This window comes from Carcharodon carcharias, chromosome 15 (genome assembly GCF_017639515.1).
Source record: "Carcharodon carcharias isolate sCarCar2 chromosome 15, sCarCar2.pri, whole genome shotgun sequence".
Taxonomy (NCBI): domain Eukaryota; kingdom Metazoa; phylum Chordata; class Chondrichthyes; order Lamniformes; family Lamnidae; genus Carcharodon; species Carcharodon carcharias.
The window spans coordinates 72,631,071-72,648,484 of NC_054481.1; the positions used below are offsets into that span (position 1 = coordinate 72,631,071).

General features: G+C 44.5%; 1 protein-coding gene across 24 annotated transcripts in view; it reads right to left on the minus strand.

The window, feature by feature from the left end:
• Positions 1-17,414, minus strand: part of LOC121287988 (inactive rhomboid protein 1-like) — a 393,414-nt gene that overhangs the window by 57,204 nt on the left and 318,796 nt on the right. For all 24 annotated transcript variants that reach the window (XM_041206186.1, XM_041206191.1, XM_041206172.1 and 21 more), the window contains one exon: positions 7,379-7,585. In XM_041206186.1, the coding sequence (XP_041062120.1) occupies positions 7,379-7,585 (207 nt within the window). The remainder of the gene's footprint in view (positions 1-7,378; positions 7,586-17,414) is intronic.

Here is a 17,414-nt window from a genome sequence, read left to right on the forward strand (position 1 = left end):
TTTGTTTTTATCTCTATTGTTCTTGGGACATGGATTCAAATCCCACCATGTCAGCTGGTGGAATTTAAATTCAATTAATGTATAAATTCAATCGATTAATTTTAAAAATCTAGAAGTGAAAGCTAGTCTCAGTAATGTGCTATGAAACAATCGATTGTTGTAAAGATCCATCTGGTTCACTAACGTCCTATAGGGAAGGAAATCTACCATCCTTATCTGGTGTGTACCTACATGCAATTCTAGACCCATAGCAATGGGGTTCACTCTTCACTGGTCTCAGAAATGGCTGAGCAGGTCACTCAGCTGTGTCAAACTGCTACATAAAAATCAAAAAGGAAAAAACTGGATAGACAACCTGGCATTGACTTAGGCACCAGAAATGACAACAGCAGACCCAGCCATGTCAACAATGCCAAGTACTCCTTACTAACATCTGGGGGCTTGTGCCAAAATTTGAAGAGCTGTCCCACAGACTATTCTCAACCATCCATGGGATGCAAGCATCGCTGGCTAGGTCAGCATTTATTATCCATCCTTAATTGCCCTCAAGAAGGTGGTGGTGAGCTGCCTTTTTGAGCTGCTGCAGTGCATATGGTGTAGGTACACCCACTGTGCTGTTAGGAAGGGGGTTCCAGGATTTTGACCCAGTGACAGTGAAGGAACAGCAATAAATTTCCAAATCAGGATGGTGAGAGACTTGGAGGGGAACTTCCAGGTGGTAGTGTTCCCATGTGTCTGCTGCCTTTGTCTTCTAGATGGTAGTGGTCGTGGGTTTGGAAGGTGCTGTCAAAGGACCCTTGGTGAGTTCCTGCAGAGCACCTTGTAGATGGAACACACTGCTGCTACTGTGCGTCGGTGGTGGAAGGAGTGAATGTCTGTGGTTCGGTTGCCAATCAAGCAGACTGCTTTATCCTGGATGGTGTCGAGCTTCTTGAGTGTTGTTGGAGCAGTATTCATCCAGGCAAGTGGAGAGTATTCCATCATACTTCTGACTTGTGCCTTGTTGATGGTGGACAGGCTCTGGGGAGTCAGGAAGTGAGTTACTCGCTGCAGGATTCCTAGTTTCAGGCCTGTACTTGGAGCCACAGTATTTATTTGGCTATTCCAGTTCAGTTTCTGGTTAATGGTAGACCCCAGGTTGTTGATAGTGGGGATTCAGCGATGGTAATGCCATTGAACGTCAAAGGCCGATGGTTACATTCTCTCTTGTTGCAGATGGTCATTACCTGGCACTTGTGTGGCATCAATGTTGCTTGCCACTTGCCAGCCCAAGCCAGGATATTGTCAAGGTCTCGCTGCATTTGGACATGAACTGCAACAACATGACATTGTCTGTAAGGTATGATTCCAAGAGCATGATTATGTCCTAACCTCACCATCATCATCCCTACTTCCTGTCCCGCTGACAGCACAGACCCAGCAGAGCTGGCAGCACCATGACATACAGTTGGTAGGGTGTTGCCATGGGGGTCCTCAATATTGACTTCAGACACCATAAAGTCACCGGTCGAACATGGACAAGGAAACTTCCTGCTGATTACCATCCACTGCCTCTCCTCAGCTGATGTATCAGTGCTCCTTCATGTTGAACATCCCTTGAAGGAAGCACTGAGGGTGACAAGGGCACAAAGTGTACTTTGGGTGGGGAATTTTAATGTCCGTCAACAAGAGTGGCTCGGTAGCACCACCACTGACCGAGCTGGCCGAATCCTAAAGAACATAGCTACTAGGCTGGGTCTGCAGAAGATTGTGAGGGAACCAACAAGAGTGAACGACTACTAGACCTTTTATCTGTCCATGGCACCACTGGTAGGAGTGACAACATCCTGTCTTCACATTGAGGATACCCTCTATTGTGTTGTGTGGCACTACCACTGTGCTAAATGGGATAGACTTCAAACAGATCTAGCCACTCAAACTGGACATCCATAAGGCACTGTCGGCCATCAGCAACAGCAGAATTGTACTCGAACACAATCTGTAATCTCATGGCCTGGCATGTCCCCCACTCTACCATTACCACTAAGCCAGGGGATCAGTCCTCCTTCAATGAAGAGTACAGGAGGGCATGTCAGGAGCAGCACCAGGCACACCTAAAAATGAGGTGTCAACCTGGTGAAGCTACAACATAGGACAACTTGCGTGCCTGATAGCATATGCAGCAAGTAATAGAGCTAAGTGATCCCACAACAAATAGATCAGACCTAAGCTCTGCAGTCCTGCCACATCCAGTTGTGAATGGTGGTGGACAATTAAACAACTCAGTGGAGGAGGCGGCTCTACAAATATTTCCATTCTCATTGATGGAGGAGCACAGCACATCAGTGCAAAAGATAAGACTGAGGCATTTGCAACAACCTTCAGCCAGAAATGTTGAGAGGATGGTCCATCTCGGCCTCCTCCGGAGGTCCCCAGCATCACAGATGGTAATGAAGACCAGAACTAGCTATGCCCCTAGCTAAGCTGTTCCAGTACATTTACAGCACTGGCACTTACCTGGTAATGTGAAAAAGTGCAAAGATATGTCTTACTGACAAAAAGCAGGACAAGTCCAATCCAGCCAATTACCAAAACAAAAATAAAAATACCTGGAAAATCTCAGCAGGTCTGACAGCATCTGCAGAGAGGAACACAGTTAACGTTTCGAGTCCAAATGACTCTTCAACAGAACTAAGGAAAAATAGAATTAGCTCTGTTGAAGAGTCATACGGACTCGAAATGTTAACCGTGTTCCTCTCCACAGATGCTGTCAGACCTGCTGAGTTTTTCCAGGTATTTTTATTTTTGTTTTGGATTTCCAGCATCCGCAGTTTTTTGCTTTTATCTACCAGCCAATTACCACCCCATCAGTCTATTCTGGAGGTCCCCAGCATCACAGCTGCCAGTTTTCAGCCTATTCAATTCATTCCACGTGATATCAGGAAACGCCTGAATGCACTGGATACTGCAAAGGCTATGGGCCCTGGCAATATTCTGGCAATAGTACCGAAGACTTGTGCTCCAGAACTTGCCACACCCCAAAACAAGCTGCTCCAGTACATCAAAACACTGGCATCTACCTGGCTATCTGGAAAATTGCCCAGGTATATCCTGTAAACAAAAAGCAGGACAAATCCAACCAGGCCAATTATCATCCTATCAGTCTACTCTCGATGACTGGTAAATGATGGAAAGGGTCATCAACAGTGCTATTAAGTTGCACTTGCTTAGTAATAACCTGCTTACTGATGCTAAGTTTGGGTTCCAACAGGGTCACTCAGCTCTTGACCGCATTACAGCCTTGGTTCAAACATGGACAAAAGGCCTGAACTCCAGGGGTGAGGTGAGAGTGACTGCCCTTGACATCAAGGCAGCATTTGACCGAGTGTGGCATCAAGGAACCCTAGCAAAACTGGAGTCAATGGGAATCAGAGGGAAAACATACCATTGGTTGGAGTCGTACCTAGCACAAAGGAAGGTGCTAATAGTGGTTGGAGGCCAATCATCTCAACCCCAGGACATCACTGCAGGAGTTCCTCAGGGTGGTGTCCTAGGCCCAACTATCTTCAGTTGCTTCATCAATGACCTTCCTTCCATCATAAGGTCAGAAGTGGGAATGTTCACTGATGATTGCATGATATTAAATACCATTCGCAACTCCTCAGAAACAGAAGCAGTCCATGCCATTTTACAGCAAAACATTCAGGCTTAAGCTGATGAGTGGCAAGTAACAATCATGCCACACAAGTCCAAGGCAATGACGGTGGCATCTGGACGTAATCATACTCTCGTAATCATACCTTACAGACAATGTCAGGCTGTTGCTGTTCATGTCCAAGTGCAGCAAGACCTGGACAATATCCAGGCTTGGGTTGCCAAGTGGCAAGTAACATCCATGCCACACAAGAGGGAATCTAACTAACTAACCATTGACGTTCAATGGCATTACCATCGCTGAATCCCCCACTATCAACATCCTGAGGGTTACCATTGACCAGAAACTGAACTGGACTTGCCATGTAAATACTTGTGGCTACAAGAGCAGGTCAGAGGCTAGGAATTCCAAGGCAAGTTACTCACCTCCTGACTCCCCAAAGCCTGTCCACAATCTACGGGGCACAAGTCAGGAGTGTGATGGAATACTCCCCACTTGCCTGGATGAGTGCAGCTCCAATAACACTCAAGAAGCTCAACACCATGCAGGACAAAGCAGCCCTCTTGATTTGCACCCCATTCACCACCTTCAACATTTGCTCCTTCCACACAGAGTATGTACCGTCTACAAGATCCACTGCAACAAATCACCAAGGCTCTTTTCTATAGCACCTCCCGAACCCGTGACCTCTACCATCTAGCAGGATAAAGGCAGCAAATACAGGGGAACATGGCCAGCTGCAAGTTCCCCTCCAAGGCACTCACCATCCTGACTTGGAAATATCTCGCAGTTCCTTCAACGTTGCTGGATCAAAATCCTGGAATTCCCTTCCTAACAGCACTGAGTGTACCTCCACCACATGGGCTGCAGCGGTTCAAGAAGGCAGCTCACCATCACCTTCTCAAGGGCAACTAGGGATGGGCAATAAATGCTGGTCTAGCCAGTGATGTTCACATCCAATGAATGAATAAAAAAAAAATCAACTTCTCATTCCTCTCAAGTTCCTGGACATGTTATCTCCTTCCAAACCGATGCCCATTTTTCCAGGAACTCCATATTTGATAGAACCTGTTACAGTACTGTGGCAGGAGCTGAAACTGGATTGGAGCAATTTAAAGTCACAAATGACATCCTATGTGACTGCGACAATGGTAAACATTCCCTCCTCTTCCTTCTTGATCGGTCTGCAGCCTTCCACACAGTTGACCACACCATGCTCCTCCAAAGCCCCTTCACCATCATCCAGCTGGGTGGGACTGCTCTCAACTGGTTCTATTCTTACATAAGATAAAAGCAAAATACTGCAGATGCCAGGAATCTGAAATAAAAACAGGAAATGCCGGAAAAACTCAGCAAGTCTGGCAGCATCTGTGAAGATAGAAACGGAGTTAACGTTTTGAGTCCATATGACTCTTCTTCAGAGCTAAAGAGAAGTAGAAATGTGATGGTAAACCGTATAAAATCCATCACATTTCTACTCTTTAGCTCTGAAGAAGTCACACGCATTCGAAAAGTTAACTCTGTTTCTCTTAGGCCTGCTGAGTTTTTCCAGCATTTTCTATTTTTATTTCTATTCTTACATATCTCATCATAGCCAGAGAATTATCTGCAAAGGCTTCTCTTCCTGCATCTCCATTGTTAACTCCAGTGTCTCCTAAGGGTCTATCCTTGGCCCGCTCCTATTTCTCATCCATATGCTGTCCCTTAGCAGCATAATCTGAAAACACAACGTCAGTTTCCACAAGTTTGCCAATGGCACCTAGTTCTACCTCACCATCACCTTGAGTCCTTTGCTGACTCCAAATTATCGCACTGCTTGTCTGACATTCAATTTCTTTCAATCAAATATTGGAAAGACTGCGCTATTGTCTTCAGTCTTCACTGTAAACCCTGTTCCCTAGTTACCAACTCCAACCCTTGTCCTGTCAACTGTTTGAGGCTGAACCAGACTGATTACAATCTGGGTGTCATGACCTCCAATATGAGCTTTTGATGTCCTTTATGCGTCATCACTTAGACCAAATCTTTCCACGAAAGATTGTCCATATTTGATCTCAGCTCATCTGCTGTTGGAACCTTCATCCATGTCTTTGTTACAACTAGGGCTGACCCTCTATAATCTCAAGGTCAGCCAAAACTCTGCTGTTTGTGTCCTTATCCACACTAAGTCTTGTTCACCTATCACCTCTGTGTTTGCTGATCTCCATTTCCTCCTGAAGAAACAAGACCTAGATTTTAAAGTTCGCTTGCTAGTTTTCAAATCCCTCCATGGTCCTGCCCCTGCCTATCTCTTTAATCTCTTCCAGACCCACAACCCTCCAAGATATCTCCTTTGATCTAATTCTGACTTCTTGAACATCCTTAGATTTTAATTGCTCCAGTATTGGTGGCTGTGCCTTCAGCTGCTTAGGCTCAAAGCTCTGGAATTCCCTCCCTAAACCTCTCTACCCCACTTTTCTCTTTTAAGAGCTTCTTTAAAACCTACCTGTTTCACCAACCTGTTGGCCACGTGCTCTAACATCTTCGTACCTGCTTCCATTTCAAATTTTGCTTTATAACACTCTTGCAAAGTGCTTTAGAATGTTTTATTCCGTTAAAGGCACTATTCAAATATAAGTTGTTGCTGTGTTTTTCTCCAATTAAAAACTAAATGCAGAACTCGATTTAGTTTGCAAAGTAGGGCGTCACTATTTTGTTGTTTTCTTAAAAGTATTTTTTTCCTGAAGTTTTTGCAAGGTGATGGTTTATTGACAATCTTAAGAATAGAAGATCCTAATGAACTGGAAACTCTATTCTAGATTTTATCTTGGGCTGCAGTCAAGTTCAACTGCCCTCATAACTTCTGCTTCATAATTTTGGAATTTTAAATCAAGTTTTGGTAAGTTCCACTGGGTGATCCTATAACAGCTCAATGTGTGACGTCAGATTCACTTGTATGTAACTGCTTGACAGGTACTTGGCAACTCTTCTGGGTGATCACATGCCTGTAGTAACAGGTGTCGGCACAAACCTGGTGTAAAGAGCATGTTACAGAATGAGCTTTTTCTCAGTCAACAATCCAGGCAATAAGTTGGTCAGGTAACTATAAATAAGGTTAAGTAATTGGCTGTATGAGTGGATGGACAGTATATTAAAACAACAAAGGGGAGACAAAAGGGTAAAGGTCCACCGATGAATATCTATATATTATTATGCAATTGGAGCAATATAATATTCTAAATCCTAATTGTAGCAATGACATTTACATGCAATGAAAACAATGACAGAACTTCCCAGGGTCACTATCAGGGCCTCAAAGTTCTGCCTGACCACTCCAAAAACAACAATAAATCTTTATCTAAAGATATTCATAAAGCAGTAGTTAACAGGTCCATTCAACTGTCAACTCAAGTATCTGAGATGCACCATTAGCTGTTTGTCTGCACAACCAGTAGACACAAGGCTAAAGTTGAGAGAAATTTTATGCAGAGACATTTTGATTTGGTAAATGCATCCACTGTATGGAAATGTAACAACTTTTGCAATTAGATAATCAGAATATTGCCACTGCATCAGTGTCATGACCATTGGTTAGAACGAGAATAATTACTTTATTCAAGATTTTGTACTTCCAGTTGTGTCAGCTTTAGGTATTGGCCATGACAGTGACTTGGACAGTACAACACATTGGTGAATTTGTCATATTGAAACACAACTCTTTGTCACTCTCCAAAGGATTTATGGATCATTGTACTCTTCACCTACCTTTACCAGGGCTGCTGCTGCCCTGAAACTCATCTTAGCCACAGACTCCCTCTTTCTTCGTTTGGGAATACGGTTGTATCCGGAGCGGGAACTGGTGAAGGAGCACAGGGATGCAGCACCAGGAGTGATTGGAGTGTGTGGAACACTGTAGCCATCACCATCATCAGGCATTCGAAATGCTCTTCCTCTGGCTAGTGGGTCTACAATCTGCATGGAGTTAAAAAGAAGTAATGGAATCAAATCACTGTAGTGAAGGGCTTTCAGTTTATCTGGGGCATATTGGACACAGGCAGGGATGCAAACCAAGCAGAATCTCATTTGCCACTTGTTATACAACATGCCTGATGTACAGATCCATTAAAGTCAATAGAATTGACACGGAGCAGAGTGTACAACAGGCGACCAGTGAAACACCACGTGCTTCACATTCCTGTCCATGTCATTTTACCCTCATTATTTTTAATGCAAGCAGATTTTTAGAACCATATTACAAGATAGTATATCAGTGTATATATTAGTCTAAAACAATGGCCCAAGGGGGCCATTACGGTGGCACATCTATAAGACCCCAGCAGGCACATTTAAGTGAAACGAAAGAAAGATGAAATGAGGGATGACCCATGTCATGTCACATTTACTCTCAGGGGCAGCAGAAGACATTTATAACAAGTCCATCTCCATCATGGTGATTGCCATTTGCCTGTAGTTGTTACATTTATATCACTGTCACTTAGACTAAGAAATGGTACTGGTGTCATGAAGCTATTAATGTATATAATATTACTGGAAAACATTTTTATTTTAAAATAGCGGTCTAGTCTGGGTGCTTTGACGTGTCCTAGTTTTGAGTTGTAAACAGAGAGGTAGAGTGCATTTGTATTTTTTGAATACAGCATTCAAGAAGTGGGGTGAAAATTGACACCTACCTAGCAGATACCAAGCAATATGTTTATATTACTAATAAAATTGATACTATGAAAGGAGTTTTATTGTTGGAGAGGTTTAGTTCAGAGGTTGGTGGTACAATGAGAATTTACATTCAACGAGCTGTGCTAGGTATAACAAGACATGGTTTTGTGTGTGTAAGGCCAGAGTCAATGCAACATCAATGCAACTATGAGCCTACCACTGTCTGTACAGGAACCAAAGTGAAAAGAACCTCATTTTAAATTCCTAAGGTGAAAATGCTTTACCTGGTGTTTGGTTAAGTCTATGGGTTGCTGTTGCCTTAATGGAGATTAGTTTGGGAATTTGTTAACAGTGATGTTAGTAGTAGTTTGTAGCCATGTATATGTGTTTAATGTGTTATAACTTAATAAAACGTTTCATTTAGTTTCATATAAAACCTCTTGAGCACTGGTGGTCTGATTCCTGAATTTAGAGTTGCATCTCAAACAACACAAAATTATAGGTTATGACAGTTGTTTAAAGTTTCCCTCTGGGATTTTTAAATAACTCAGCTTTACCAACTGCACGGTTATAACAGCCTGATATCGGAATGATTCATGACTTTCATGGAGTTCCTAACTACAGTTAAATGACATACTCATGGCCTATAAATTTGCAGTTGAAGCAGTAGTAAAACTGTCAGTGTTTGCTGTCATTACAATGGTGAAACTGACAGAAACTTCTGTTGCCTGCACAGGTGTAGTTAAATGTGGAAACCCAAAAGTTCCTGTCAATGATTCCTTGCTCCTCCACAGCTCCAGGAAATCTGCACTGTTGTTTTGAGCTATGTAACACTGGAGTGAAGTACTGGACACAGCTACAGCAACTGATGATGCTGATGCCGAGAAGTAGAATAGGTAAGAAATTCCTGGGGTACGTTTGGAACTTCTACCCATCCCATGGCATCTTTCCACGTTTTTTAAACAATTTGTCTTAAAATTATAAGAACTTTACACCGGCGTTTCAGCCTCTCATCAAAACATCTTTTCATTATGGTTTGTGACTCTAAACTTCCCATTGTGCAGAATATAGAAAGAACTTCATTATCTTAGATAAGGGAGTTTCATTGAGAGAACTCCAATGCAAAAAGCTGAAACTGCCTATTTAAATTCTAGCAGGCCACAGTTCTGCCCAGGTCAAGTCCTGGCTTGTTACCTGCTCCTCGTTACTGTCAATAAAATTAGGAAGCAAGAGATGAGTTATAACTGGCGTGATGTTTGGTGGATGCCATCATGCTATAAGCCTTTCCTCTTTCAGTGATGTCTGTTTGGAAGGAAGAAGATGCAAGAACCTACTGTACATGTTGAATGGGCTGAAAATGGGATGAAGATCTGGTGGAACCACTTCTTGCCATACCCAGCAAGATAATGGTGGCTTTGCAATGCTGTGGCCCAGAAACTTAAGGGTTATTGAATGCCCAGTTTCACACAGGATAATGAATAAAATATCACACAAGGAGCATTTGCGAATATTAAAGTGTAATTGTTTGGGTGCAATGTTTTTCTTATTTCATAGTAATGCCAATACACTAAATAAACCAATGACAATATTGCAATATCAGTGTCTCCTAAAATTATGAAGTGACAGGTGATCTTTGTACTTGGCCTTTTTTGGCCTACAAAGAGTACCAATATTTATCACATATACGCTGCAAACCAATTTACACAGAGATAGATGCAGAAACAGGCCATTCGACCATACTGCTCTGCATTGCCCTCTTAATCTAACCCTTCCAGCACACCCTTTGATTAATTTCTCCATCGCATCTAACTCCCTCTTAACTGCATCTATACAACTCACTTCCACTATTTCTTGCAGCAGTGAGTTCCATCTTATTACAATTGTTTCTCTTGAATTCATTATAGCATTTATTGCTGACTATCCCTAGAAAAAAGAGCCCCAGGCTGTTCAGGCTTTCCCAATAATTATGTCCACCCAGTAGTTATCTTCCTTGTGAATTAGCACTGCTTCAAGGCCCCTATATCCTTTATGTAATATGGAAACCAGAACTGTATACAGAACAATAAGGGGAAAAATTGGAAAGGGCCAAAAATTGGGTGTGGGAATCAGGATTAACCCATGCCTCTTTATTTTAATACACACCTGAGCAGGGAGCACAAAACTGTTAAGAGGCTAGCATGAGATTAAGTTAGCCTGTGCTAATTAAAGCAAGCCTGCACTTCTTAAAGGGGGGGTACATTTTGGCTTCAGCAGATCCAAGATACATTGCTGACCTGGACCTGGGAAGAATACAGGAATAGCCCAACGTAGCAGAGAGCAGGATCTCAGGTCCTCCAATATAGCATTCAAGACCTTGATGCAGGAGGTGGACAGGAGGTAAAAGTACCTCATTACACAGGGGACCAGGAAACCCCACAGATAAACTCTGACAGGGCAATGTCAGCAGGTAGCCATGGCTGGCAACACCAGAGTATAGCCCCAAGGACCTTGATGTAGTGCTGGAAGAAGTTCACTGATCTCACATGCATGGTTAAACTCGGTGGATGCATCTTCAAATACCACAATCCCCTGCACCATCAGCCTCACACTCTGCTCAACTCACCACACTCCAAACTAGCACCTAATCCAATCTCTAACAATCATGACTCACATCTCACATTCACTGCCTCATCTCACCCTTGCACTGCTTCAAGCCTCATACCCACTTCTCACAACTTGCACACACTGCCAGCTGTTCAACATGACAGTCACATCACTCAAACAGATTCCAACACACTTACTGACTCAATTCCCTCTCTCTTCCAGGACAAAGGGGTGCATACCCGGAAATAGCAGCACCTAACCAGCAGGGGACAGGCACGGCTGCATGTATTTACCTTGGTGGAGGAGAGGTGCTCACCACATCACTGAAGTGACCATGATTGACCTTATGGCCAGCAGCAAGGCTGAAAGGATACAAGACAATGGGATCTTCATATCTAATCCTCCTCCTCACATTCCACTTCCCCCTCATCACACAATCTCTTCTGATTCGGAAGCTGCAAATGGTGTAAGCATGTACTTCTTGCTTTCGCCTCCTCCTATCACCGCTACACTCATAGCTTTCTCCTTTCAGATACTGAAGGACTGACATCTGGGCAGGCAGTGATGCAGGAGCATGAAGGGCATAGGAAGAGACTGATGGCTATGAAACACACTCAATCTTAGATTGCAGCCAAGATACCATCACTTCCTCTACTTTAGAGGGTAGCAAAGAGATGGGATCTACATACAGTGAGTCACTGGACATGAGTGGGCTGCAGCCAGGGAAGGCGAGGGTAGTGCACGTGCCAGCTCCCTGGAAGGTGAGGATGCAGCATGAGTTCTGCCTTAAGGGGCTCAGATGAGGATGTCAATGGGAAGACTTACAGACAGCACAATGAAATACTTGGTGCATTGGCAGTTCTGCCACAAGGCCTGCTGTCATTGTCAAGGAACATGGAGAAGTCCAGCATTAACTTGGCACAGGCTTTTGCACAGAGCTCGAGTCCATTGTTTCCAGCATGAAAATGGTGAGCGATGCCATGAGAGCACCGCAGACCCAATCACGATGCAGTGTCTGATGGCCAACATCTCACCTTCCATTGCAGTGCAAGCAGAAGCCATAAAAATGTCCAAGTGCTGCATTGGAAGCTCAAGCCGAAGTCAGGCAGTCTCAGACTGCCGCCATGCAGTCTCAGCTTGCCGCCATGCAGTCTCAGCTTGCCGCCATGCAGTCTCAGCCTGCCGCCATGCAGTCTCAGCCTGCCGCCATGCAGTCTCAGCCTGCCGCCATGCAGTCTCAGCCTGCCGCCATGCAGTCTCAGACTGCCGCCATGCAGTCTCAGACTGCCGCCACTTTGGCTGCAGACATCAGTGCACAAAGGGGTGTGCTGGGTCTCTAAGCAGTCTGCAACCTGTCCCCAACAGAACTGTGCACTGAAGACAATGGGCGGATAAGACCTTCTGCTGGGAGCACGTCTGCCCCCCCTTCTTTCTGTGAGCAGTGTGTCCTCTGTGGTAAAAACAAAAAACTGCGGATGCTGGAAATCCAAAACAAAAACAGAATTACCTGGAAAAACTCAGCAGGTCTGGCAGCATCGGCGGAGAAGAAAAGAGTTGATGTTTCGAGTCCTCATGACTCTTCGACAGAACTAGGTGAATAAGGAAGGGGTGAAATATATATTCCTTATTCACCTAGTTCTGTCGAAGGGTCATGAGGACTCGAAACGTCAACTCTTTTCTTCTCTGCCGATGCTGCCAGACCTGCTGTGTCCTCTGTGGTGTTGCCTCTGCTCAATCACCTGGACAAGGGAGAAGGTTACAATGGCAACTGTGACTTGTCTGAGCTGAGCTGAATCAAGCCCTTTGCCGTGTACAACACCACACCTTGCAGACTTCACCAACTTTAAAAAGAGGAGGCGATTTCATCGTGGTATTGTCACTGAACTAGTAATCCAGAGATTCTGGGGACCCGTGTTTGAGTTCAATAAAAGTCTGGAACTAAATGTCTAATGATGACCATGAAACCATTGTAAATTGTTGTAAAAACCCACCTGATTCACTAATGACCTTTAGGGAAAGAAATCTTCCAAATTTACCTGGTCTGGCCTACATGTAACTCCAAACCCACAGCAATGCGTTTGACTCTTAACTGTCCTCTGAAATGGCCTAGCAAGCCATTCAGCTGTATCAAACTGCTACAAAGTCTCAAAAAAGGAATAAAACCGGATGGACCACCCCAGCATCGACCTAGGCATTGGGAACGACAACAGCCCTGTCGACCCTGTAAAGTCCTCCTTACTAACATCTGGGGGCTAGTGGCCAAATGGGGAGAGCTGTCTCACAGGCTAGACAAGCAACAGCCTGACATAGTCATCCTCACGGATTCATACTTTACAGATAATGTCCCAGACACCATCATCACCATCCATGGGTATGTCCTGTCCCACTGGCAAGACAGATCCAGCAGAGGTGGCAGCACAGTGGTACACAGTCAGGAGGAAGTTGCCTTGGGAGTACTCAACATTGATTCTGAACTTCATGAAGTCTCATGGCATCAGGTCAAACAAGGGCAAGGAAATCTCCTGCTGATTACCACCTACTGCCCTCCCTCAGCTTATGAATCTGTGCTCCTCCATGTTGAACACCAATTAAGAGGAAGCACTGAGGGTGGCAAAGGTGCAGAATGTACTCTGGGTGGGGGACTTCAATGTCCATCACCAAGAGTGGCTTGGTAGCACCGCTCGTGACTGATTCCTAAAGGACATAGCTGCTAGACTGGGTCTGTGGCAGAGGTGAGGGAACCAACAAGATGGGACAACATACTTGACCTCATCCTCACCAACCTGCCTGCTGCAGATGCATCTGTCCATGACAGTGTTGGTAGAAGTGGCCACTGCATAGACGTTGCGGAGGCAAAATCCCACCTTCACATTGAGGATGCCCTCCATCATGTTGTGTGGCTCTACCATAATGCTACATGGGATAGATTTCGAACAGGTCTAGCAATTCAGGACTGGGTATCCATGAGGTCCTGTGGGCCATCAGCAGCAGCAGAATTGCACTCAACTACAATCTATATCCTCATGGTCCAGCATATCCCCCACTCTACCATTACCATCAAGCCAGGGGATCAACCCCACTTCAATGAAGAGTGCAGGAGGGCATTCCAGGAATAGCACCAAGCATACCTAAAAATGAGGCGTCAACCTGGTGAAGCTACAACACAAGGCTACTTGCGTGCCAAACAGCATAAACAGCAAGTGACAGACACAGCTAAGCGATCCCACAACCAACGGATCAGATCTAAGCTCAGCAGTCCTGCCACGTTCAGTCATGAATGGTGGTGGATAATTAAACAACTCATTGGAGGAGGAGGCTCCACAAATATTCCCATCCTCAATGATGGAGGAGCCCAGCACATCAGTGCAAAAGATAAAGCTGAAGCATTTGCTACAATCTTCAGCCAGAAATGCCGAGTTGATGATCCATCTTGGCCTCCTGTGGAGGTCCCCAGCATCAGAGATGCCAGCCTTAAGCTAATTAAATTCACTCCACATGATATCAAGAAATGGCTGAAGGCAATGGATACTGCAAAGGCCATGGGCCCTGACAACATTCCAGCAATAGTACTGAAAAATTGTGAACTTGCCACATCCCTAGCCAAGTTGTTCCAGTACAGCTACAACACCGGCATCTACCCAGCTATGTGGAAAATTGCCCAGGTATGTCCTGTACACAAAAAGCAGGACAAATCCAACCAGGCCAATTACCACCCCATTAGTCTACCCTCGATCGTCAGTAAAGTAATGGAAGGGGTCATCAACAGTGGTATCAAGCAGCATTTGCTTAGCAATAACCTGCTCACTGACACCCAGTTTGGATTCCACCAGGGCCATTCAGGCCCTGACCTCGTTACAGCCTTGGTTCAAATATGGACAAAAGAACTGAACTCCTGAGGTGAGGTGAGAGTGACTGCCCTTGATATCAAGGCTGCATTTGACTGAGTGTGGCATCAAGGAGCCCTAGCAAAACTGGAGCCAATGGGAATCGGGGGAAAACTCTCCACTGGCTGGAGTCATACCTAGCACAAAGGAAGATTGTTGTGGTTGTTGGAGGTCAGTCATCTCAGCTCCAGGACATCACTGCAGGAGTTCCTCAGGGTGGTGGCCCCAGCCCAACCATCTTCAGCTGCTTCATCAATGATCTTCCTTCCACCGTAAGGTCAGAAGTGGGGATGCTCGTTGATGATTGCACAATGTTCAGCACCATTCACAACTCCTCAGATACTGAAGTAGTCCATGTCCATATGCAGCAAGATCTGGACAATACCCAGGCTTGGGCTGACAAGTGGCAAGTAACATTTATGCCACACAAATGTCAGGCAATGACCATCTCCAATAAGAGAGAATCTAACCATCGCACCTTGATATTCAATGGCATTACCATCACTGAATTCCCCACTATCAACATCCAGGGGGTTACCATTAACCGGAAACTGAACGGTACTAGCCATATAAATACTGTGGCTACAACAGCAGGTCAGAGGCTAGGAATCCTGTGACAAGTAACTCATCTCCTGACTCCCCAAAGCCTGTCCATCATCTACAAGGCACAAGTCAGGAGTGTGATAGAATACTCCCATACTTCCACTTGCCTGGATGAGTGCAGCTTCCACAACAATCAAGAAGCTTGACACCAACCAGGATAAGCAGCCCGCTTCACTGGCACCACATTCACAAAGATTCACTCCTTCCACCACCAATGCACAGTAGCAACAGTGTGCACCATCTACAAGGTGCACTGCAGGAATTCACCAAAGCTCCTTGGACAGCACCTTTTAAACTCACGACCACTAGAAGGACAAGGGCAGCAGACAAAAGGGAATACCAGCACCTGGAAGTTCCCCTCCAAGCCACTTGCCATCCTGACTGGGAAATATATCACCGTTCCTTCACTGTCGCTGGGTCAAAATCCTGGAACTTGCTTCCTAACAGCACAGTGAGTGTACCTGCACCACATGGATTGCAGCGTTTCAAGAAGGCTGCTCACCATCACCTTCTCAGGGGCAACTAGGGATGGACAATAAATGATGGCCCAGCCAGCGAAGCCACATCCCGTAAATGAAAAAACACAGTACTTCTACAAACTGAGCAATAACAAGAGCCATTAGAAATCAATCAGCAACTAACTTGAAAGGAGTTGATGACCCCCTTAAGTAATACTGATCGGGGTGAGCGGAGGCTCCTTGCTGCTGCTGAATAAGAGGGATTCAGCTGGGGCATTGAGGTTGAAAATAGCACCAATGGCACTATACACTGAAGGATCTCACTACTGTCATACTGCTGGCACTGCTCCTAATGCCCATTCTAATGCCCTCAACAAAACCCCACTGCAGGCCAGTCCGGAAGTGTGCCATGTAGCACAGACACAATTTTGCACTCAAAAAGCTGAATGTGATCTAAGGTGTGGTGCAACTTTAAAATCAGGGCACTTTTTCCTGTAATTGTGCTTGGCATAGAGGATCACTGGGGTGAGGAGCATGGACGAACAGAGCAGGTTCTGTAATGGCTGTGCAGTCCTGCCTTACTGATTTCCCTCTATACACTGCACCCAGCTAATCCTTTGTGGCAAACACAATAACAGGAAAATCTGCCCAATCATTTATACAGTGCCACAAAACTATTGGCTAATCCATCTTTCAACACACTGGCTAAATGCTCCCAGGTAGCAGTTTTAACATGATCGGTAAATAAGCACATTCCAAAATCACACTCCTTGTTTGTCCAATTTTTCCACTGCACTTCAGAATTAATTTAAGCACATGATACCTGTGCACTAATCATTGCACCAATCAGACTTTGCAGCTTTTAGCTCACTAACAGTTGACATTTTTTTTTCAAATGGTAAAAGATTTGCAAACCCACAACTGGTGGAAAATAGCATCCATTCACAGACACACAGGAAATACAATTATAGCCAAGCAGTTGAGCTAGTAAAAGAGAACAGCTGGCAATACAAAAATAAGCCCAATAAAAGATGGATAATATGGAAAGTATTAAGAATGTTCCTATGCAGTGGAAGGTTGTTTGAAAAAAATTCTATTGCATTACTAACGGTTCAAAGCAGGGGTCAACAAGAGGAGTTGCCGTTAGATAAGCATCATCTAAGGGTCACGACAGGGAAAGGAGATAGTTTGAGAAATGAAAAAAGGATCTATGAGACAGACCAGAATATTTAGGACATACTTCAGTTGCCAGCTTCTAGTGACTAAGAGAGGGCCTCACCCAGTCCCAAGAGCCAACTGTGTAAAAGGAAAATTGTTTAGTTAACAATGAGAGTTTCTGTTTTTTAGGGAGGTTGATTTTTTTTTTTAAGCAGGATGGGATCGCCCACTTCAAAAATTCAACAGAAACTGACAATGCTGGATTAGGGTTTTGTTATAATCCATACACTGCTGTGCTGCATACTTTCGATGGTGAATATAGCTGCAAACTTGCAAGAATGTTTACCAAGTGAAAGTGTCTCCTTATATGGAAGCTAACACCAAGCTAAACACATTAACCTGGAAATTTCTGAGGGAAATTTTATCATATAAATGCTGAAT